We start from the raw sequence: 23,042 nt of genomic DNA, 5'->3' as shown, positions 1-23,042 counted from the left end.
GAAAGGTACTTATAAGTGAGACACACTAAAGGCCATACATATTTATCCTGTGTATAGAAATTAAATAGGAAAGTTGAATTAAGGATAGTTATTTATAAGTAGTGTCCTCTTATGGAGATGTCAATATGCAATTGAGAAGCATCTGTGACCTAGTTTTTTTTCTAAAAAAGTTTCTTTCTACCAGTTGTACCAGCAGAAGGGGAAGGAACTGTGTATAGTTGTAACCAACTTGAACATGATGAATGCAGAATTTTGCCATCCGAAAACGACGCCAAACATGCCGATCCGGGTCGCTGTCAGGATGTCCATGGCAATACCAGGTAATAGCTAAATTATCGATAGCGTCATCTGGAATCCGGACGAATGGGTGGGAGTTGTGGGTGAGGGGTACATGTGAACGTATTATCTCATGTCAGGATGTAAGATAAATTTGATTTGTTTATGTTTTTGTTAATGGTTCTTCAACACACGAATTCTTACATCGTGCAGAAACATAATACGGCGGCCGGTTAGTCTGGTCAGGATGTGAACCGACCCTCTTGTGAGTGCGAGGTTGGCACTCTAATCACGAAGCGACAGCAGATCCTTTAAACAAGTAAGTCAGTAAATAATAAATAAATAAATAAATAAATAAATATGACTAAAGGTACGGAATTTTTTGTTATAGTAGCATCTATAGCACACAAATAAGGAAATACACTCTTTGCATTCGTTGCACATAAGCACGACATAAACGGTCTTTAAACTCGTTATCTCTATACAAATCAACATTAAATTCAAAGCTTTTCTAAACCGAGTTTTATATTTGCGGCAAAGCAAATAATCAACGGGTAGGTCAGCACTTAAAGATAACCGGGCTGCGCCATGTTGGCTATATCCAGGTACTCAGAGGGCAGACAGTACCATAGCCGCTAAGTAAAGCGTCTCTACTATATGGCGATCGTTTACACAATTGCGTATAGTAGTATCCCTATGCTGTCCAAATTAGCGGACACATAAGAATGAAAAACGACCGACGAATTACTAAAGTCATAGAGACATATGTTTTACTTGTAGTAGGCGTTAAGTAATAGTATTCGTAAAATTGTGTTACCATTCGTTTTTGTTCAACCTAAACTCTTAAGTTTCTGCGTTGGCGGTAATTAGTTGTTCTAGGTGGCCAAACTTTTAAATTTCTGAGGTAAGAATTTCCTGCAAGTGGTGCGAAACCTCATAATACCTCAATTAAATGATTGGATTTGCCCCCTTTCCCCCCTCCGAAAATTTAAATCCCTGAGGCTTTGAAGTTTGCTTCGAAACTTACTGAATTCACTTGCGTCTTTCAGTACATTGTTAGACCTCTGTGGTCTTACCGTCACAGTACACTAATGATAATGGTTAGGATGTACATCGTACACGTTTTCATACTCTTAGTAACATACATGATCTATATGTATATATCTGTATGTGTGTATGCGTGATCCCACGCGTTTGTACGTGCCTTGATGCGTGATGGGGCACGCGCGCGATTGTGTGTGTGTGTGTGAGAGAGAGAGAGAGAGAGAGAGAGAGAGAGAGAGAGAGAGAGAGAGAGAAAGAGAGAGAGAGATGTGAAAATATAACATCGTACATGATGGCAATTGTGATTACAATATCTTATAATACACATGCAATGTACGCCACATCTACAGATAGTTATAATATTTATAAATTACAAGGAACATGAGGATGTATTTGCAGACTGAGTTCATTTATTCCTCCTTTCATTCACCATGCATTTCTTATCAGTCAAAATGTAATTCTACCACGACGTTGTTTGACCTCTGTGGTTAATCCCTCTACATTGTTAGACCTATGTGGCTACTGCCTATACATTGTTAGACCTCTGTGGTTACTGCCTCTACATTGCTAGACCTCTGTGTTTACTGCCTCTACATTGTTAGACCTCTGTGGTTACTGCCTCTGCATTGCTAGATCTCTGTGGTTACTGCCTCTATATTGTTAGACCTCTGTGGTTACTGCCTCTACATTGTTATACCTCTGTGGTTACTGCTCTACATTGTTAGACATATGTGGTTACTGCCTCTACATTGTTAGGCCTCTGTGGTTACTGCCTCTGTTACTGCCTCTACATTGTTAGACCTCTGTGGTTACTGCCTCTACATTGTTAGACCTATGTGGTTACTGCCTCTACATTGTTAGACCTCTGTGGTTACTGCCTCTACAACGTTAGACCTCTGTGGTTACTGCCTTTACATTGTTAGACCTCTGTGGTTACTGCCTCTACGTTGTTTGACCTCTGTAATTATTGACTCTACATTGTTTGACCTCTAAAAAGTCAGGAAAATATTTTATGCAGTTGCTGAGGGCGGCCTTTCAGTACTTCCTTGAAATAAATATTAGCCATATTTCTCCATTTGTAGATGTCACTTAAAGATCGATGGTGGCTGGATAGTTAAAACAGATGAATATGTACATCCTCAACAACAAGTTTGTTAGATCATATCACAAACATTTAATACTTTTAATAAGCAGTTATTTGACGGCATTTAGTGCCCATTACTTTCATTTTTATTGATAAATGCAATATATATACAATACATTTTCTTTTTGTCTGACACTAAATCCTGTACATAAATTTAAAGCATTTATTCCATTCATTTTCTCAGATCAACGTAGAGACCTCGAACAATAAAAAGACATTGAAAACTTGTATAATGAAAAGTCATTTAGAATTTGTATATTAAAAATACATTGAGAATTTGTATAATGAAAAGACATTGAGAATTTGTATAATAAAAATAAACTGAGAACTTGTATAAAGAAAAGACATTGATAATTTGTATAATAAAAAGAAATTGAGAACTTGTACAATGAAACATTGAGAATTTGTGTAATGAAAAGTCATTGAGAGTTTGTATAATAAAAATAAATTGAGAATTTGTATAATGAAAAGTCATCGAGAATTTGTATAATGAAAAGTCATTGAGAATTTGTATAATGAAAAGTCATTGAGAATTTGTATGATAAAAAGTCATTTTTGTGAGTTTGTATAATAAAAAGAAATTGAGAACTTGTACAATGAAAAGACTGAGAATTTGTATAATGAAAAGTCATTGAGAATTTGCATAATGAAAAGTCATTGAGAATTTGTATAATAAAAATAAATTGAGAATTTGTATAATAAAAATAAATTGAGAATTTGTATAATGAATAAATATCGAGAATTTGTATAATGAAAATAAATTGAGCATTGTTGTATAAAGAAAAGACATTGATAATTTGTATAATGGAAAGTCATTAAGCATTGTTGTATAAAGAAAAGGCATTGATAATTTGTATAATAAAAATAAATTGAGAACTTGCATAATGAAAAGTCATTGATAATTTGTATAATAAAAATAAATTGAGAACTTGCATAATGAAAAATTATTGAGAATTTGTATAATAAAAATAATATGAGAATTTGTATAATAAAAATAAATTGAGAACATGTATAATGAAAAGATATGTAGAACTTGTATAATCAAAATATATTGAAAACTTGTATAATAAAAAGATATTGAAAACTTGTATCATAAAAAGATATTGAGAACTTGCATGATGAAAAGACATTGGGAACATTAAAAGTTAACAATAGAAAAAGTTTTGCCCACCATATATTAGTACACAATCCATCCATGTAAATGTTGCTGATAATTCATTCTAGCAAGATTTGATATCCGCTATTATGTAAGCTTTTTTTTTTTTTTTTAAACAGGTCTCTTCCAGGCAACAAACCAAGAAGAATACGGGCAGCAGAATTATTACGTGGATGGAGGAGTACTCTGTAATTATCCCATCAACTGCTATGATGGTATGTAGATAGATAGATTTTATTTATGTATATATATATATATATATATATATATATATATATATATATATATATATATATATATATATATATATATATATATATATATATATATATATATATATCGATCGATCGAGAGACAAATGCAGTCACGGTGTCCCAGACACAAGATGATTATGAAATTAATGTGGGCATGATTTGAAATGAGAAGGCGGGGTAACTTAGACTGGTGGCGTTAGAGTTTGAGATATAGGAGATTCAAGATATGTTTAGATGTAGAAGATAGAAGTGTATCATTGATAGATGTATAGATGTGAAATAGCAAATAAATGAGAAAAAAAATACACGTTGAACTACTGATCCCACGGAGAATAGCACACGTGAGAAAAAAGACCCTTGCCATTAGTTGTGTCAGAGAGAGAGAGAGAGAGACAGAGAGAAATTAGTCCTCCTTGACATTAGTGGTGACAGTAAGAAATATGGCCTCTTTGACATTAATGGTGTCAGAGAGAAGTAAGGCCTCTAACATTAGTGGTGTCATTAGTTCAATCTTAAGAACCTAAAACGATTACTTTTGGTGGACTAAGCAGAAATAAGAAATAAGGCCTCCTTGACTATATATATATATATATATATATATATATATATATATATATATATATATATATATATATATATATATATATATATACTGTATCAATGATATACTATGAGATGTATATATTTTTCACTAAAAGGAAACGAAAGAGCTTATATCTACTCCAGGCAACTGTATATTGACGGAGTGAATGAACTCCCATCCCTGCTGAGTCGATCGATCGAGGACTTTGGACATTTTTATATTTAATTAATAATAATCGAGTTTTAGAACACTGTAATATTTTTAAGAAACAACAACAACAACAACAACAACAAATCATTAAATACCTTACAGTACGTGTCTCTCCTAACCAATGAAATTTGCCGTATAGTTTAGGCAGACTATTGCAACTTGTATCATTGATTCTATAAACACTGTAGATAAATCCCAAGGAAATTGTAAACATACCGTTACGTCGAACCATATTCTTGTAGGTTATCTGGTGCAAGTTCAGTTTCAAGGTTTTCATCCTGCTCAAATTCTTTTTCTCTCTCACTCCAGATTTCCGCATAGTTTGCACCTTATTAATGAGAGGTGAGGGGGAACGAAAAAAAAGAAAAGATTGCAATGAAACTGTGTACCATGTTAAAATCATTTATAAAACGGGGATTATTAATACCTTTTATCTTTATATTAATACGTCACTAGTGATTAATGAGTGGAAATTCATCATTGATCTATTGGCCTATAATCGACAGCACACTTGCAAGAATGTTTATATGTGTATATAAACCTCAGATATGTGTTTTAGTACTTACATATCCGTTTATAGCTTAGTTAGATTTCAGTGATTATTTGTTTGATAATTTGGTGTCAGTGTTGAGAATATATTTCTGAACTCTTCTGAACTCCGGTAATTTAGCCAATTTCTAAGAGCAGACTGTTCAGCTTTAGCGAGACTTGACAGTATGGATTAGTCTCGTCAGAATGAACCATCTTAACCGGTGTATCCCCCAGGGGTGTAAAATTGAGGGTTAAAAAACCCCTTTGATGTCAGAACTGGGGGTCAAATAAAAAATGTGGGGGTCAAAAATTTACTGACAAATTTTTATATGACTCGTACTTTTTCAGCTTCAAATATGATATTGCAACTTGCACAACATTCTCTCTCTCTAAGCATACAAATAAATCGACATGCACAATTAACAAACAAATGCATTGTCCATTCAAAGAATAATTTTATTAGTTCATTTTTCTTTTAAAGTCGTTCTTTTAACAGTCTCCTTATAATCAATGTGAAGCAATATTATAGCCCAACACAGTACATAACATGCCAATACAAAAAGCCAAATAAATCTTTTTAACAAAATGGCAGTCAAATTACTGCCTTTCATAAAATGTGTACTATCATCGGTTTCATTGTACTTCGTCCTAGAGCTTATTTATCCAAATATCAAGGAGGATAATGATTATCTTCTTTCTAATAAGTTACTCTTGAACTTTAAGATCTGTCTTTTATTGCAGCAAAGTTAAAAACCAGCAAAATCTGCAATGACCCGCTGACTTTGTAATCCAAATAACGCTTTTGTCTCTGCAAGTTTACTGATTTCTTTGTTGTGAAAGAATGTCTTGGGTTATAATGTGTTCTCCAGATATCTTGTGGCGAACGAGGGCAGATTTTTAAAAATTCTAAAACACAGTCAAGAAAGGATTATTCACTTTTGCTATCATTGCAATCACGCGATCATAAGTCACACCGGTAATCCTAATGTATGAATACCGTCGTCCAGTCAAGGGCATTATTTTCTCCATTTTTCATTAAAGTTAGATCCGTAGTTATTCTTTTGTGTTCTGCTTCTTTCACTTTATTCGCTAATTATTTTTAGTGCACGGCGTTTTAATCTGGAGGTCACTTTCTAGTGCATCAAGCAGTGAGATTAAACATCTAGATGACGGCTTGCAAGCTTAATGAAAATCGCGTGAGAGCTCGCGAGATTAGGGGAAGCTACTCCGTCATAACATTGCCTATGCTAGTCTGGTTCATTGTTTCGAATGTTCCCTGCGTTGCACTCTGCTATACGAATAGAGGAGCGCAAGGCAAGGAGCAAACAAAGCGGGGAACCAGTCAATGCCTATGCTCGAAGAAAATACGATGCCATCCATCGTCAAATAAATCCTGATCACATTATGAAAATCCTTTGCGTCAAAAAAAAAAAACGCACGGCAACAAAATGTGTGCGTCAATTTTCTCCAGCGTGCGTCCCTGACGCACAAATCTGCGTAAAGGGAAACACTGAATCTTAACAGTTTTCGCGATACTTCATGACATCTAGGATTATTATTGTCAAATGGACTCTACCTATTTTATTAACATGGGGAATTATCTAAATATTTTAGGTATATGTGTTTTGTAATTGGAGATTGGAATACTTCTCTTTTTGTTCTGGTTCTTATTTTGTATTGCATGGTCTTGGGTACTAATATTCAACTCGAAATGGCTTACTACAAAGTCATACAACTGTGCAGTAAGAGAACAACCATGCAAGTATGAAATTAGAGTTTCGTGATTTGTTGTCATTAGGTGATTAGAAAATAATTACGCGTATGAGAACCTTTCAGTTGACAACGACTGTTGTCTTGAGGTCCTTTGAGATAAAGGAAGATGGACTATCAAGCCACGCTCATGCAGTTGTTTGATTCACTAGGTATTAGACCATTTGCTTATATATAATATAATTTTTACATTTTAGTCTGAAAGTAAAAGTAAAAGTAGGATTTGTAGCTCACGTTTTCATTAGTGAATGATTTGGAACTGTTACAATATAAAAGGTAATCTTTGTGGTAGTTGTGTAGCCACCAAGATTCGCTGTCATTGAGATTGTACACGTAAATTTAATTGCAACACTAGAAACTGAGTGAAGTGAACCAGACGAAGTTAGCCTATATATGTGTAGATTTTTAATTGTGTAAATGCATCTTAGATATCACAGGGAATGTTTTTGTGCTAGTAATACTGCATGTACTTGCCCATTGGTTGGATTAAACTGCAACGTATCTAGAGTATAATTTTATCCAGTCCCATCAAACCAATTATAGCGTGAGTTTTCTTTTATTTTCTCGTAAGGTTGGTGGCTGTCCATGGACATGAAGGACAGCTTTTTGAATAGACTACAGCCCTTAGAAGATTTCCCAAAACTTTTTGAGAAAAAAGAAAGATTCGGGACATTCAACGAGAAATCTCTTGGATTTCTGTTGGTATGTGTCAATTAACTCAAATTCATTTCTTCTGTCCAGCCAGTCCATTCTCGAGTGTTGCTCAGTGAAAAAAGTTATCTTGAAACACTTGGCACATGTCCTGGTAAAAACGTTATATAATTTGTTTGTGACAGACAATATTGTGAATTCATCTAAACCAGGGGTCTCAAACTCATACCATCCTGAGGGCCGCACGAGGGCTTTTTCGATGGACCAAGGGCAGCACCACCTTTGTTATCTCTCATGACACCTTGTGACGCCAATCATTTTGCGGGTTACAGGATATAGCTTGGCAGGTCTAGTGTTTGAGACCCCTGATCTAAATTCATTTGTCATTTGGATAAAATAAACAATATGTCGTTGATATTTTAAATACATTGATTTAAAGTCCATGCAAACGGAGCCAACCACAGCCATTTAAAAATACAATAGCTATATAATGAGAGAGAGAGACTTGTGTTATATTTGTAAATTTAAGAGCATTTGTGCACATTAATTTTAAACTTTTTCGTATGTTTCTCAACGTTTAAACTGCGAGATTGAAGTTTTTAACGGTGCTGTACTCGTTTTAACATTGGAGGTTTTTGAGGTTGGGATGAAAATGCAATATTAGTTTTTAAAAATTTATTTTAAGAAAACATTCTTTTGAAGTCAGTTGAAAACAAACTTTCCATGCTCAAACTTAAGAAGCTTTAAGAGTTCCAGTCCTAAAATGCTATTTAATGAATCGCAAACTATTTCTTTTTCTAAACTTGTGGTGTAATCTTTGCTTTTTACTAACGTCACAGTATGCAGATAACGAGCGAGACATTCTGAAAGATATTCTGGAAAGGAGAGTTGGGGCTAGGCCTCCAGAATTTCCACAAACCAAACTTGGCAAGTAAGTTCGAATTCGCAACACAAATTTCTAGCAGGCCTTATATCTGTTCTTTATCTAGGCCGCATCTTATATACGTAATTTATTTAAGTCTTGTCATTTTTACAGTATACTGTATAGAAACAATTAATAATGTATCTTCATGTACAACTGTTGTACAAAAAAAAAAAACAAGAAATGAATGCGTAAATCATGAAAAAGACAAACGCATTTACAAACAATTTAGGATCCTTTGGATGTTTCTGTTCTCCATTAGCTTTGTAAAAGATTTCAGCTACCAAAGGAAAGTCATGAATGAAGATACGGAGGCTCCAATGGGCTCATTTCTAAATGAAATGTATGAAACGAATTGGATGATTTCTACCTTTGCGAGATTGAAATTGTTCTACGTTTTTCACAAATTTCATTTGAAGCAAGATTCTTTTTTATTTCGTGACGAGAAATACTGATTTTATTTTACCAGTGATGTATTGAAATGACTTTCACGTATATTCGAATGCCTCGGTCTTTGCGTCGTTACTTTTCATGACGTTAAGATGGCATTTGTGAGGTTAGGCAGTATTATTACACCTGATGCATATTTAGATATTATGTCATAGTTGGTACACTTTACACAGTGCTTGCGGTTTATTATTTTGGATATGTCAACACGTTAACGTATCACTTTCTGTGAATCGGATTGGTCTAGATCACCCATGCAGTGCACTGTTTTCAGTATTGATTGGCTGTGACTGGTAGGAATTTTCCTTACTCCGCCTATTGGATCCACTTTTTCAACTATTACTATCAACAATATGGCGACTATCACAAAAGAATAGAATCATGGTTACGTATGTTGGAATATGACCCATATACCATACACTGAATTCTCCAAACGCCAAGCTAAAACTTTGGATCTGTTGGATAGCCGTTTAGTTATGAAAGGTGTCTTGGCTGTGACATTACACAGGAATTTCTATCAGAGATCCAGGGTTGAAAACTTATGTTGCTCTTGTTAAATGTTCTATCATTGATTAAATGGTCAGTTCCTCGTTGAATTTTTATTTTAAAAAATGAACCTATTTCTAAATATTATTGCTTTTCAAACTGTGCAATATTGCTTAACTCTCTATTGGGACTATATTTGACGTACAATAACTGAAAAGTACAGCATCCGAGCTAGAATTAAATGCAGTGATATTAATCATTTGATTTTCATTATATCTAAACTCTTTCCACTCAGAATCTAAAAGAATCTCAAACGAATGACGATTTAATATTGAATTTATGAAACTCGTTAAATAATTTCTGACTTAAAGGTTATCATTGTTCAGTACCGACAGTATTTGAGATTGGATATTGTAATCAATAATAATGCACCTTAAGGGCTATTATTCCAACAAACAATCAACAAAACACATGTATAAGCAAAACGAGAAGACTTTATAAATATTAGGATACAAGTCAGTATATGATACATTAGGACGCCAACTAATCATACATTAAAACCTAAATACATTACCAATTTACGATACGTTATCACACAAACTAATTAACATAAAGCATGGATACATTACCAGTTTACGATGCATTAACACAAACTAATCACACATAAAGCATGGATACATTACCAATTTACGATACTTTAACACACAAACTAATTACATATAAAGCATGGATACATTACTAAGTTACGTTACCTTTATAATGGTAATGTGCATATAGAATACATAATTTATATCAAAAATACATACACTATATTAGATACATGCATGCAGATTTAAAAAGAACACCAGAAACATACCTACCTATCTACCAACCTAACTACATACATACATACATACATACATACATACATACACTCATAGTGTACATAGTGTACATAGTATACAAACATGTACGGAAAACCAACTGAATGCACCTTTTACCTCCAGAGAGAAACTTAAAAAAAAGAAGATGCAAGAAAGAGCTAGATTGGAACACGTCCGTACTCTGCATGCTGTTAATGCATTCCTGAAGGTAATGTATATATTTTGTCTGTTCCATACTCGGAAGACCTCAACACTTACATCGAAAATTCTGATATGTAACAAAGTTTGTTATCTAGTTCCGCCGCATAATTTTGTAGCCGGATACGAATATGTTTGCTCAGTTTGTGAGCTTAGAATTTGTGTAACAGATGACGTAAAAAAGTCGAGCTGATTCGATTGGCTAATACCTTCAACTGCTATAGCCCACAAATGAGGTCTTTGTATATGCTTGTTAGGTCACACAGTAGTCATTGGATTAGTTCCCAGTTGAAATAAGTTGAATGTAGGAAAATGTATGTCAATTTGATTACTATGTCTCGACCTTAGCCGAAATTGGCGACGACGCAACTATGACGGCAACGGTTGTACCATTACCCCGTTAATTTTATGTTTTCATTGCCTTGTTTTTGGTTTTGCATCATAGGAATTCTTCTTTAGAAGATTAAATAGCTTTCATTTCTTCCGTCGAGAATCAGATTAGTTCTGTTATCTTTTTATCTTTATCCTCCCTACTCTCTCTCTCTCTCTCTCTCTCTCTCGCTATATATCTATATTGCTACTGCTCTATGGTCTTCGATTAAGTAACATAAAAGCGAAAACAGACAAGTTTGGTAAAACTGAAAATACAAATTATTTTCCTAAAATAAAAAAGTGAAACATTACAAACAAGTTACAGTATGGTCATCCTGACTGGTCCTAAATGTTTTGTTAAGTCTAAGGGCATAGAGTAATTCAAACAATATCATCCAAACAATGTATTTATTAAATGAATTCTCAGTAATATTATAACAGATATAATTCCAAGTTTTTTGTGCACTTTGTAATTCCAATGAATGGTTGAATTAAAAAAGTAAATCCCCTCAAAAAAATGTAAAGAAATGTCTTCCAAGAATTATATTAATATTAGGAAAAATTAATTCTTACGTAAACATATCTTATATAGATAACGAATGTGCAATACATATGAAAGACGCATATTCATTCTAGAATGATCCGAACTTGTAAACAAGGTCAGTTGCTTTACACTAACCAGTCAGGAACAAGGTCAGTTTGTCCTGTCAAGAACTCGGCTCCTGAAGTCAGATGATATAATGCTTACTTAGATAAGAGTACAACTCAACATTGAACTAATTAATGAATGAATCTACGCATTACGATGACAAAAATGACCTCGTCTTAAAGTACAAATCTACGATCGTAAAGAATATTAGTATATAAATTGCCATTAACTAAATGACCCGTACAAACTATTATCAAGGTAATAATACACATAAGATATATATATATATATATATATATATATATATATATATATATATATATATATATATATATATATATATATATATATATATATATATATATATATATATATATATATATATATATATATATAAAAGCATGTATGTACATGATGTATATGAATGTATTCATAGGTATTGAAGATACACAACAAAAACAATGATGACGTTATCAACAGGGAAGAGCTAGCAAATGCTTTGAATGATGTAAGTATTTTCGTGGCTATATTTTATGTAGTATTTGTAGTAATACGCCAACTTTTCATAAAAGAAATTACAACAATTAGCATCATTTTCATAGTCATGTACAAATCTTTGCGACATTTTTACCTCTAACCTCTTTTAAATATATATAAAACAGAAATATATCAAAATCTGCTACGTCATGGATGCAACATTAAGTTTTTCATATTGTTATTTTTTGGAACGAAATTAGGTTTTGACGAAGGTACATATATTTTCGTAATTTTAGTATTCATTGTCTTAATCTTCAACCAATCAATTTCTTGCTTTCTGGATCAAATTCATAACTATCTGATGACGTATAGGCTGCCGTTTGTAAAGAGTCAAATTTTCAAGTAATGATACTGTGAGGCATTCACATGCACGAGAAACCTTCAAGTTCTATGATGATTGACAGAAATACCCCCACTCCACCACAAGGCATTCGACTCAGTTATGTTTCTGTGGGTTTAAATATGTTGGCGACATCTCTTTATTCTTGTCTGTAATTGATTCATCTCTGGGATCGTTTTGTTCGAATACATTTAAAGATCTGCACATGTCTAAACAATTACCAGACACTAATTTCCATTAACCGCCTTACATTATTCGAATTTCTTACATGATAATGTTCAGTTTTAGCTGGTGTGATTTTTTAACGTTATCAGTGCTGAAACATCGGAATCTTACGTGTTGCTCGAACATAAATATCCGAATCGAACTTGCTGTCTGTATGAATATCCGAATCCAACTTGCTGCTTGAGTACAGGTTTTGTAGTATTTTGTGGAAGACTGCCATATTAGGTAATTGATAATAAAAGAATAACGATACTGTGCTATTCGCAAACCATGCCGGAACATTCGGACAAGCCTCAGAACTTACATGCTCTGAATCTCTTTCGTCGTGTTCGACAAAAGTTTGCACTGATCAGACCATGAATTACTCCTCTTAGTGAAAGCTGACGATGAATAAGACGTAAACACGTTTCGAAAACGAGACTGATGATCATCATAACAAAATATATTGGTAACGGAGATTGATTCGTGACCAGAAGAATGCGCCCCCACCCACACCTGTCGGATAGGCTACCACAGTGTGTATCTTATTTACTTCAGTACGATATAACACTCTAAATTTTGAAATGTTGTAAAACACCGTAATCTGAAAAACAAGAAAAAAAAAAAACCACACAAGCAGGTATTTGTATTTATTAGTGCATGATAAAATATGTATTCTCTACAGCTTATGCTTTTAGATCCCATTATGTCGATGAATGATATCAAGTTTCACATTTTGTGGTAAGGTGAAATTTATTCTGCAAGGCAGTTTTTTATATTCATTCTCAACGATGTAAAATACTACTTTTGGTAAAGTATAACCTAAGCTTTCGAGAAATTTGAGAACAAATAAAGGATAATACCAGATTATACCAAATGTTTTCACCTATGTTAAATCAGAGTCTGGCAATGTAGTCATGGCAGCTCAGTTTGTAGAGCTTCTGACTCGCATACCTCGGTGTGTTTTTGGGAAAGGCACTTAACTCCCATTTTCACGGTATGATATAAATAAACAAGTCCTCAAAGTGCCGCTAAAACGAAGGAACCGATGTAAAGGAAAATATCGATGGACTTATTTCTTTTTAAACTACGTCGAAAAGTGAAAACATCATGATATGTAGATATGCCGCATTTTGTATTTATCAGCATTATCCGAGAACGTTGACATAGACAACATGAACCATATCCATGTTACCCAGAAGACCTTTGAATATCCGGAATTCCCTATGTAGAAAAAACATATTGGCTGATGGGCAGTACTAAATCTCGTTCTCTGCTACGTTTTAGCAAAAAAGCTGTTAATAGAATGTCGAATTCTTGTTGAGCAGACGAAAACTTCATTGATAATATAATTTGCTGCTTGCTTCCAGGAATGTCGTCTTAACTAAATGATTGAACATATTACAAGAATAATGGTATATTATGTACATTTTCAAAGGATACAATTTTCCCCAGTCGTTATATGGAGAGGTTGTTTGGGAAGGACATTACAGTGGAGGATGCGTTCGATGTCATGGATGAAAACAAAGATGGAATGGTACTGATAGCTTTTTATGTCATTATAATATTTATCTCATCTTTATTTGTAGGATAATAATGATAACAGACCAGTCTAGAGATAAATGAAATAATTATCCTTCACCCACATGCCTACGACTCCCACATCCAAAGACTTTTTATAATTGTCTATATATGGAATGGAATAATGTATGAATTGCTTGTTTGTAGTTTTCTGATCTCCAAGACTAGTTTACAGCTCAACGGAGATCCTTAGAATTTTGGAAAATCGAGGGGTTATTTGCCCAATTGTTATAGGGGAGAGGATAAGTACATCCTTAAAATTAATCAAGTTTTTGGTACACTACTACAGATGACACATCTTCAGTACCGTACTGAGGTTTAAATATCTATTATTTGAAATGGACTGTAAGTATTCCTTACGTCTGTGGAGATTTTCGTTTTGTTTATTAATAGATGGTTACAAATGATAAATTTGAAATTAATGTTATTCTTCCCATCGTCGATTAAAATACGTGTCTTTTGCATACTTTAGATAAATTTCCACGAACTGGTCCGGTTTATTGAGAGGACGGGGATTTCTCTACAAGCCCGTTTCCTTGGATACCAGAGAAAAGAGATCAAGGGAGTCTTCTCATTCTTTGACACACTTCAGTCTGCACTGTTAACAAATGTCAAGAGAATCGTTGTTGAGGTAGGCATACGTATAGCATTTGATGTAATATTTGCACATGCAGATTCAAATAAAACACCATAAACATACCTACCTACATACCTCCCTTTTTAGTCAAAATTCTTCCAGAAATATACATTATTTTTGTATCTGTCTTTATCATGGCATGCATTGCACGAGGTCAGTGGTTCTAACAAACCATGTCTTTCGTGGATCCAACTACCATGGTTTCTCTTCAGCGATTCCCAATACCTCGACTTTTAGAGTTAAATAAGTCTCGAACACGATTTTATACGTGTTTATGAAGCATGACTCTGAGAGAGAGAGAGAGAGAGAGAGAGAGAGAGAGAGAGAGAGAGAGAGAGAGAATGCGCTTCAAAAGTGAAGTGAAGAGCTCAACGGGACCAACTTTCTTACCGATTATAAAATGCCCGGACATTGGGATTTTCGGGTAAGTCATCTGAAATTCATATCCAGACATGGCAAATAATTGCTATTTTGGTACCATTTTGTACATAAAATGTACATTGCAATGTGAATAAAATTGTGGCTTCTGTAAGCAGTAGGATGGAAAATCTGTTATGGTAGGTATCTGGGCCCCGTTTCACGAAGCAACATAAATTCACTCACAGCATTGTCATACGTTTTAAGCGTAAGAAAATCTTGCGCTGTTTCTTAAGGGCGCGTCACAAAAATATTCTTTGGAAAATCTCGTACGTGCAAGAATAGCATTTGTGTAGTCTGTACTTAATTACCGAGTAACATGTAATAAGGCTGTTGCAAGGTGCTTATAAAGGCTGGCGACAAAGGTGACGCTTAGAAAAACAGTGACAACACAACTACCCAAACATGACGGTAAATTATTCTATAACCTATTAGCCAAATAAAAAAAATAAAAGTATTTTATTCTTATTAAAGAGAGTAGTGTGTGTGTGTGTGTGTGTGTGTGTGTGAGTGTGTGTGTGTGAGAGAGAGAGAGAGAGAGAGAGAGAGAGAGAGAGAGAGAGATTGTTAAGCTAAAATTCCGTGAATATACAGATTTGAACTTGTGAATGAACGGCTAAGCCGTACATTTTTTTTATCTATATCAAAATGGTTAACTAATCACTTTTATAATATATTTAACCATGACATATAGAAACTTATTTGCGACACAATTTTCATATTGTTTTGTTCCTATATTTTCACATGTGAAAGTATATTATTATATTTTCAATTGTGAAAATACAAGATTTCCCATCATGCCATGCGACGCTTGATTGTTTGTGGCTACAATAATTATAATACCTGAAGCAACAAAGCGAGTACTTTGTGAGCTTGAACAAATAAATAGAAACTGCCTAACATTTCAGATGTCAAAGTTAATATTTGATGGAGAAATTGGACCAGATACCGTTCGTGTCTCTATGAAGATATTTCCCCTTAGTCCCTTAACAACAAAGATAAACCAATGCGGTGCATTGCTGAATCGGAGATGCTTTGTTTTCAGATAGCGTTAAATAGTTTACAGAATGTCAAAAATATAATTTACTGCGACAGATTAGGTCAACCAATCCAACTGCTCTCTTAAGTCACTTATATTTAAATGATCAGCCTATGAAAGAGAAGCTAATTTACGAAAACTGGTGGGTGGGTGGGTGGATGGGTGAAGAGCCAGCGTAAACTAAAAATTTTGTGCCTAACAAAAAGAAAATATTATTTTCCTGCGTAAATGCCGGGTATATTTCAGATTATGGTGCCAAAAACTCATCATTTATTCATGCTCTAACACCCCTCCATGTTTTCTCCGCGTCAAACCATGGAATAAATTTCATTTTTGTAATATGTGGGACGTAATGTAGATCCATTTAAGTAAATCAGGGACAATACATTGATACAAGAATATAAAAATTGAGAAACTATTAGGTTAAATATAAATTTTCTTTTACTTCTCCTGTTTATTGTATTTAACATTATCTTTGTAAACCAGCGCACTAGCTGAAAGAAGGCCATTAAGATCAACTCCCACAATACGGCTGAATGAAGTAAAAAAGACTCAAGAGTTACTGTTTCGAGATGTCTGTATGACCTTTTAAAAAAATGCAATTTGATTAAAAAAAGACAATATATAGACTTGTACTAAAATATTCAAATCATTTGAGCATATAAGTTGTACAAGGAATCGTTTTCTAGGAAAAGGGAAGAACAACATTCTGGAAATAGAGGCCTGAAGAAAATGTAAATTAAGCTATAAATAGTTATTGTTGTTTTTGGTGTTGTTTACATTTTGGTCATATTATGGATCGCACATTTCCGTTACTATTTGAATGATTGCTGTCTAACGATGATTAGTATTAACAGAATTGTGTTTGTTCTAGAGAAGAGTCATCTGTCTGATTTGGTTTACTAAATTTGGTATCATGAGCTGTGGACCCTATTGAGAAAAGTTACGGATCCATGCAGGGGCAGCTTATAATTTGCTATAAGAATAATAATTCCCTCAGGTTTACATATACGAAGCAATGCTTCCTCATCGCAATGTATGTTGTTGTGATTGATTATTGTACAAATATGTGATTTGAACGGAAACAGGAACATAAACAAGTGGGAAGTTGTTTATTAATCTCAGTATCCAATCGTAATAAAGCAGTTAGAATAGTATATTAGTATCTATATTGAATCACTGAGTCAAACGTTTTGAAATATCCAGTTGGAACTAAATCATCTACAGATGTGCATAATATCAGCCAAGAATTAAAAAATATAAAAAATTTCAGTTATTCAATAACATAGATGTCCCTTTTTTAAATATTTTCCAGATCTAGCTGAAACGGTTTTGTTTATCTAAGGACCACAAAGTCTGCAAGAAAGAATTCTTATTATGATCCATTTTAAAACATTTATTAAATCGTGTTTCTTGCGGATACAAATATGTGATGATGATGTCGACGATCATTTTCGTTAGATTTATTAAAGACTGCCGCCCATATCATACATAATGGAATGCTTACATTATACACCATCACATGCAAGCATGCAGAGAAAATATATGGAATGAGTAGTAGCTATCCTAAAGAACGTACGGTCTACTGGATTACACTTTTTCCTCATCGTAATTTCTCTTTTTACATCGACACTTCTTGACCTGGATATAACGTAGTCATTTTGCTTCTGAAGTGATTTGTGACAGAATTTAAGTAAAATCTGTCATTCCATATCTAACTTGTTGGTATTGTTCATGTTAATCTACAGTGTAAAACGTATCAATACGCATATGAATTTGTAAATGTCTTCTTTTAGAACGAGTAAATATATGCTTCAGAACAGCTTAGTATACGGTATACATTGGAATGTCAGAGAGCATCTCAAAATAACTCTCTCTCTCCACAAACATATGGGGAAAAAAAACTTTGCACTTGCGCCTCTCTTGGAGTTCCCGTTAAATTCCGTAAATTTGTAAGAGAAACTTAGTAAAAAGTGGCGGTCATTTTCGTTGTGAAACCCCAAATAATCACGTACGAAAAGTTGTACGTCCTAACTTCAGAAACAAAAGCAAAAAAATAATAAAAATAAAAATAATACAGGCGTACTTTGCTTTGTGAAACGTGAATCGATGCCCAGATTACGAATTTTCTGCTTGAACCAAGTTTGGGAGTAGACAATTCGATTTTATGGGTAAAGAAATATTCAAAACAAACATTTAAGGCATTTTCAGAAAGGTAAGGGAAATAAGAAGTGATATAATGCCTGCACAGTTTTAAACAAATCCTGAAACTTCTGGCTCTGTACTAAATACACAGCCCCAAATAAACACAACCAAAAACAGGCATTATCGAAAGCAAGCCCTCGACCTCTGCGGCTTAAATGATTGTGTTCCAAAGTCATGCCAACTTATCCATGCACATCTTATTAATATGAAGCCGACATGTGGATTACTGACTTCTAAGAAAATAAGACAAGTATAGTGTCAGATTTTAATCGTATAGACAAATAGCTGTAAAATGACGTCACAAATTGAATACTATATCAAAGCGGAACTATACTGGAGGTACTTTTCGGGGTAAGGTCATTGGTGGTGGGTAGTGGTAATGGTTTGCTGGATGAACTATAGCCACTCATGACAAAACAAGTGTCTTCGAACAGTTCATACAATGTTTTCGTAACTCTGTTTGATTAATTGTTAAGGCTTTGGTAACTTTGATATACCCCCCTCATTCCAACTCATGTTCTTTGTCAACTTGCTGTATTACATGTCATATTTCAGTAATCTAAAGATTAGAAATGGAGATGTTATGACTGTTCAGAATTTTGACACGATGATTACCTTATGAGGCAGTGGTTGAATTTCATGTGATTTACCATGTTGTAATTTATTGCATTTTAGATTAATTAATTCGACGTTGCACAGTTTACATTTCGCCTTGCTTGTTCCTGTTCCAATATGCAGTCAAACTATCTGGGTAAATAAACGAATATTCAATTACTAATTTGTTTTAAGAATATTCGTAAAAGAGTATTCGAAGTCGAATGTTTAGATATTCGTTTCAACTCTGATACATACATTTGAAATGCTTATATCATGTATGTTCGATCTCTAGGAGTTGGAAATGATGTTAAGTGTTCGAAGTACAGACAGCTTGCTTGAAACAGAAATAGACATTTTCAAGCATAACTGTATCATTTAAATCAACCACAAATCAATAACTTGGTGATATATATTGTACTAGGCACGAACCTAAATATAGTGATAGAAATTTAGTGTTAAGCGATCGTTACATAAGGCGTTATTTCTTTGCAACAGGGAAGCGATATCAAGAGAACGGTGGGAATTAACACGGGTCACGTGGGGACATCAGATTTCGTGCTAGAAGAAGAAGACAGAAAATTCGTTGTTGAGGTAACATTTACTTGCTGACGTCTTGCAGTGACGAAAACACTGTACAACCCATGAAATATAGTTCAATACCAACTGCCAATTATCGTCAGTTTTTAAATTTGTTTTTTCTAATGTATTATTTTTCACTACTGGGTAAAGTGCGTTGGGTTTTCTATGGCCACAGTTATCATTTGTTTATGATTGGAGCTAATAACCACCACATCCATGGTTACGCTGGTCACACATTAGACGCTATCGTTACAGGTATATTTATCGCTATATTTTTCTCTTTTGTCAGCTGTACCCCGTTTCATGCCTATACTATGCATTTTGGATCCCGCACTTTTTCTTCTGTTGTGAGATACAATATTAATGTCGCATCTCTTAGGGGTATTCAATTCAAAATTAGGAATTTTTTGCAACGAGATCTTGGTAATCGTAAAAGAGCACATGCTCAAGTATTTTGATTGATCACTTTTTTAATAAGAAGCTTCTTCATTTCTTATTCCAGTCTTTTATCTTTTTCTTTTAGCAAGGACGGAGGTCAACGGAGAGTTTTCTTCGCTATTACGTTGTTGAGACGAATCCACCTCTTAAAGAAACGTTGGAGGCAACCGAAGGGGAAACGAAAACTGAAGAAAGTACAACTAGAACGAAGTCTGTTGTCGATGTAAATCAAGTTAATCCCGATCTGGATGATTCAGCTTTTCCTCTTATAGATGATGAAAAGGTGCAGACGGACACATAGTAACTTTCATGAGATGATTTTCTTCTAACAACTGATTTGTAATGGGTCGACCAAATCTATTACTTCTATGAATTTAATACCGTGTACCTGATGCCAAACATTCAGTTCGGTTATACAACGAACAATGTGCATTCCAAGTATTTTCTTGAAAGAAAAGGCTTCGTCATCTTCGAGTTTATATTCCACATATCAGTGAGGTCTTTCATTTGTTGATCTCCTCTAAAAAAGCTGAATATAAAACAACCATGCTGGCCCTTTCACTAATAATTTTTCACTTAGCAAGTTTTCTATGCCAAGACAATGATCGTCGTTTTGTATGTATGTATGTATGTATGTATGTATGTATGTATGTATGTATGTATGTATGTATGTATGTATGTAAATAAATAAATAAATAAAAAATAAATAAATATATTAATTAATTAATTAACAGCCTATATTGGTAGCAATTGATCCATGGCTGGAGTCGTGATACATATGATTCTACGCCACCATTACCTACGCAGCTGTCATAAAAGACAATTACACATTGACTATTTTTATATATTTTCAATGGTAACATGTTTATTGAAAATGAAGTTCAAAAGAATACAAATTAAAGGGAAATTCTTTCTGTAGGGTTATTTAATGGAAATCTCATTTCATAACCACGTAAACTTTGAGGGCGTTTCAAAATGTTGTTAATAAGGTGAATATTGTATACGTTACTGTAATCCTAATTTTCTAGAAATCATTGAATTCTATTTTTCTGTGCCAGATCTTATATTAAAATTAAATAGTAAGCCAGTTTTTGACTTTGGTTATCATAGGCCAGAAGTGCTAATGGTGTGATATGATGTCATCCGAGGTCTGTCCGTTTGTTAGCATAAGTTTGTTATCGCTACTTCTTAACAGCTTAGAGGATTACCTTGAAACTTTACGCACTCATTCATCCCATGGACTTGTTGTCCTAAATGAAAATGGTGCTGCTTGGCCATCCTGGAAAAATTTATTATTATTGCAACGTCTCTTTAACGAAGGATCATGTTAACAGATCTCTTATCGCGTCTAGTTGGCCCAAATGGAAAATGGTGCCGATCTGACTTCCAATATAGCCGCCATGTTAGCTATCTTAAATATCTTGTCATATCAAATACGCTTGAATGGATGGCCATGTCGTCATTGGGGTTTTCACTAAAATACTCTACTTTGCCTTAAATAAAAACAATGCCAGTCTAACATGTAATATGGCGGCCTCTTAAAAATCTTATTATCGCGACTCTACACGAGCAGAAATTCATATTTATTTACGTCCAGTTTTCACCAAAGACTTCTTATGATGTTCAGTTAGTCTTATATGAAAATGGCGCAGATCTGATTTACAGTATCGCCGCTGTAGCAACCATCTTGAAAATCTATTTATTTCTGCGTCGGAATGGAAAGTCAGATATTGAAAATATTGTAATAAACGTCTTATGATACCTTGTTGATTCTGAATGAGAACGGTGCCAGTCGTACTTACAATATGGCTGTCATAAAACTCTTTTTGTCACTACTGGTGCTGAATGGATGAACTTCATGACAAGGGGTTTTCACCAAAAGACTTCTAACGATACCCACCTTGTGCTAAATGAAATAGTACTAAGCTGGTATATAGTTATTTGCTGAAGAATGTCATAGATGGTTTCAACATTCAGCAGTTAAAAGGAAGGAATGGTCCCGAATTCCTGGAAATTCTTTACACCCAGTTGAGTGCTAGTTCTAGCGAGATACTCTGGCTGCAAATTAAAGCAAACGTTGCTTTTCTTAGAAATCATCTCGTGAAGCAGCTTTAGATGACAGCCGTGGTCTCTTAGCTCATCATCCGTTGCCCGTCCGTCAAACTGTGTTTGTTATTACTCTCGACTTCATGGTTTTTATCCGATTGTGATCAAACGTTGAATCTAGGTTTATATCATCAACATTTCAAACATATTCCATAATGAGCTTTTTATCCTTTGAAGACGAACTTTCTGATCTGATTTTGAACAAATTTGGAATGTATATACTTACGTCGTGAAAATCGTGGAAAAGTTCGAATACGACTGGGAATCACGCATACCGTATTAATGAGGTGATCTTGCATCTGATTTTACGAGCTTGTTACCACACTCAGGAGTCAATATTTATTATCTGAATTTATAGAAAGTAAATGAATGTATGCCGTATTCCAAACTATATACACAAGCGCAGAATCATCAGTACATTACAACAACATTGTTAATCCACACATAACTCCGCCCAGATAAATTTGAACTTGACATAAGTTTTGAAAGAAAATGGAGTTTTTGTCTACTTAAAATTGAAATTTGGAGTCATGTTGTGTATGAATGCGCATTGCAACAAGTTTTCCATTTGATCTGGAATGAATAGATTTTGGTGTTTTTGTCGATTCTAAGAAATTTCGTGATTATGGACTGGATTCATCTGTGCAAATTGTACATGAAATACATCGGATTGAAGCAGCGGGGGAGAAGCGTGTTTACATCTGCAAGTGTGTTTGTTTTGTCACTGACTATTTGAAATCATAACGTGGGGAAAATATGAAGTGTTTTAATTGCAATTATCAAAAAGACCTGAATTTAATGTTTAT

The 23,042-nt window shown here is 34.1% G+C and overlaps 1 protein-coding gene across 4 annotated transcripts in view; it reads left to right on the top strand.

The window, feature by feature from the left end:
* LOC149776411 (uncharacterized) overlaps nt 1-21,217 on the top strand; it is a 115,154-nt gene extending 93,937 nt beyond the window's left edge. For all 4 annotated transcript variants that reach the window (XM_089940817.1, XM_089940820.1, XM_089940818.1 and 1 more), the window contains exons 6-15: nt 185-320; nt 3,740-3,835; nt 7,540-7,670; nt 8,459-8,550; nt 10,461-10,545; nt 11,993-12,064; nt 14,076-14,174; nt 14,691-14,849; nt 19,609-19,704; nt 20,216-21,217. In XM_089940817.1, the coding sequence (XP_089796943.1) occupies nt 185-320; nt 3,740-3,835; nt 7,540-7,670; nt 8,459-8,550; nt 10,461-10,545; nt 11,993-12,064; nt 14,076-14,174; nt 14,691-14,849; nt 19,609-19,704; nt 20,216-20,431 (1,182 nt within the window). In that variant the 3' untranslated portion in view covers nt 20,432-21,217. The remainder of the gene's footprint in view (nt 1-184; nt 321-3,739; nt 3,836-7,539; nt 7,671-8,458; nt 8,551-10,460; nt 10,546-11,992; nt 12,065-14,075; nt 14,175-14,690; nt 14,850-19,608; nt 19,705-20,215) is intronic.
* Nucleotides 21,218-23,042: the final 1,825 nt, after the last annotated feature.

This window comes from Sinohyriopsis cumingii, chromosome 18, assembly GCF_028554795.1.
Source record: "Sinohyriopsis cumingii isolate HCF-2022 chromosome 18, ASM2855479v2, whole genome shotgun sequence".
NCBI lineage: Eukaryota > Metazoa > Mollusca > Bivalvia > Unionida > Unionidae > Sinohyriopsis > Sinohyriopsis cumingii.
The sequence above is the reverse complement of the archived record's forward strand: the minus strand, read 5'-3'. Positions and strand labels throughout refer to the sequence as shown.